The sequence below is a fragment of the Jatropha curcas genome, chromosome 10 (assembly GCF_041381405.1).
Source record: "Jatropha curcas cultivar XTBG-Jc1 chromosome 10, XTBG_Jcur_1.0, whole genome shotgun sequence".
Classification (NCBI taxonomy): domain Eukaryota; kingdom Viridiplantae; phylum Streptophyta; class Magnoliopsida; order Malpighiales; family Euphorbiaceae; genus Jatropha; species Jatropha curcas.
Window position 1 is genome coordinate 11,776,476 of NC_143160.1, and position 2,353 is coordinate 11,778,828.

The 2,353-nt window shown below is 34.8% G+C and overlaps 1 protein-coding gene across 1 annotated transcript; it reads left to right on the forward strand.

Annotated features, from left to right (window-relative positions):
* Nucleotides 1-210: 210 nt before the first annotated feature.
* Nucleotides 211-2,002, forward strand: LOC105635658 (monolignol oxidoreductase AtBBE-like 15). The gene has a single exon (XM_037639002.2). The coding sequence runs from the start codon at nt 249-251 to the stop codon at nt 1,842-1,844; it is 1,596 nt and encodes a 531-aa protein (XP_037494930.2). The 5' UTR covers nt 211-248; the 3' UTR covers nt 1,845-2,002.
* Nucleotides 2,003-2,353: the final 351 nt, after the last annotated feature.

Consider the following 2,353-nt stretch of genomic DNA (forward strand, 5'->3'; position numbering starts at 1 on the left):
GTTCGAATTTAATCACAGTTAAGGTTTTTCGTCCATCCGGTATATGTTTTTAACGGCAGTTAAGGCTTTTTAAAGTAATATTTTTAATAAAAGGAAAATCATTTATTTACTTTATATATTCATGATTTACCTTGTCAATAGCATATTACAGCATAGTCTTATCTGTAACATCGTTCAACAACTGACAATCAAACTCACATTCTGTATAAAAATGAAACTTCGCTTACCCAAAACACAAACGCAAGAAAATGGCTTCTTCAATCTCTTATTCAGTGCTTGTTCTCTTCCTTCTACTCTCACCTTCTTTCATTCTTTCAGTTCCAATTGGCGACTCTTTTCTCCGTTGTCTAAAACGCAATTCCAAACTCCAGATTCCTTTCTCTTCTACATTTTTCACACCAAACAATTCCTCATTCCCTTCAATCTTGAATTCCACAGCTCAAAACCTCCGTTACTTATTACCTTCCGTTCCTAAACCTGAATTCATCTTCACCCCGTTAAAGGAAACCCATATCCAAGCTGCCGTTATCTGCTCAAAACAGCTGGGCATCCACCTTAGAGTGCGTAGCGGTGGCCATGATTATGAAGGTTTATCTTACGCAACAGAAATAGACAACCCCTTCTTCGTTATAGATCTTTCACGACTCCGTTCTGTCGACGTCAATATTGACGATAACAGTGCATGGGTTCAAACCGGCGCAACCATCGGCGAAGTATATTACAGAATTGCAGAAAAAAGCCAAACCCACGGCTTTCCAGCCGGACTTTACACAAGTTTAGGAGTCGGAGGTCATATTACGGGGGGCGCATATGGTGGAATGATGCGAAAGTACGGTCTTGGTGCCGATAATGTAATTGATGCTCATATCATTGATGTTAATGGTAGACTGCTTGATCGTCAAGCTATGGGCGAAGATCTTTTTTGGGCAATTAGAGGTGGCGCTGGGGGTAGTTTTGGAATTATTGTTTCTTGGAAACTACAGTTAGTTCAGGTTCCTTCTACTGTTACAGTTTTTACAGTTACGAGGACTTTAGAACAAAACGGTACTAAAATTCTTCACCGGTGGACTGAAGTAGCTGACAAACTTGACGAGGATCTTTTCATTAGAGTAATAATCACACCGTCTAATGTTGGTAATCCTGTTGCACGAACTGTATCGACTTCTTATCAAGGTTTGTTTCTTGGCGATGTAAACAGACTTCTCAATGTTACGGAAAACAGTTTTCCTGAATTGGGTTTAACCAGAAATGATTCTACAGAGATGAGTTGGCTCAAATCGGTTTTATATACAGCGGGTTACCCGACTAATACTGCGCCTGAAGTTTTACTGCAGCATAAATCTTTATTTAAAAATTACTTTAAAGCAAAATCAGATTTTGTTAAAGAACCTATTTCTGAAGCAGCGTTGGAAGGTCTTTGGAAAATATTCTTGGAAGACGAAACTCCATTGATGATATGGAATCCTTTTGGAGGGAAGCTGAGTGAGATTTCAGAATCTGAAATTCCATTTCCTAACAGAAAAGGGATTTTATTCATGATTCAGTATGCTTCTAATTGGCAAGATGGACAGAAGAGTGAAGCAAAGCATATTGATTGGATAAGAAAGCTTTATAATTATATGGAGCCTTTGGTTGGTAATAATCCAAGAACTGCCTATGTTAATTACAGGGATCTTGATTTGGGTATAAACACCAAGAATAATTTTAGTGTTACAGAAGCTAGCGTTTGGGGTATTAAGTATTTTAAAAATAATTTTAATAGATTGGTTCAAGTAAAAACTAAGGTTGATCCTGATAACTTTTTTAGGCATGAACAAAGTATTCCACCTCTTCCTGTTTCTTAGAGAAGAAAAAGAAAGCCAGAGAGATGGACTTCAGGACCAGATTATGTGTTGTTTAGGTTCAATTGAAAGGTTGAATAATAATTTGCGTACATAAATTTTTATGTATGTTATATTATGTTGAAAAGTTAATTAATTTAACAAATATTCTGATTTTATTATATTTGTTCTCTAGCTTTATGGTTTTTTTTTTTTGAAAGTATAGGCTTCTCTTTGAGATTCTTTTTAATGAGTCTAAAATTCTGCAAATCGCGGGCAATATGAGGAAATTGGGCAATCAAGTGTATTAATTTAATAGATAAATACAGGCCATGATGGTTTGAACTTAATCGATAAAAAAATCATTTTAATAATTTAATCAAAAATTAATTTTTGGTACTACTTCACTTTGCCATAAGAAAAAATAATTATTTTGAGATTCTGAGTATTAATTATTTCTAGCATATCAGAAATCTCATGTATTAATTATATATATAATATAATTTTTTTAAAGTTCAACATTTGGAAATTAA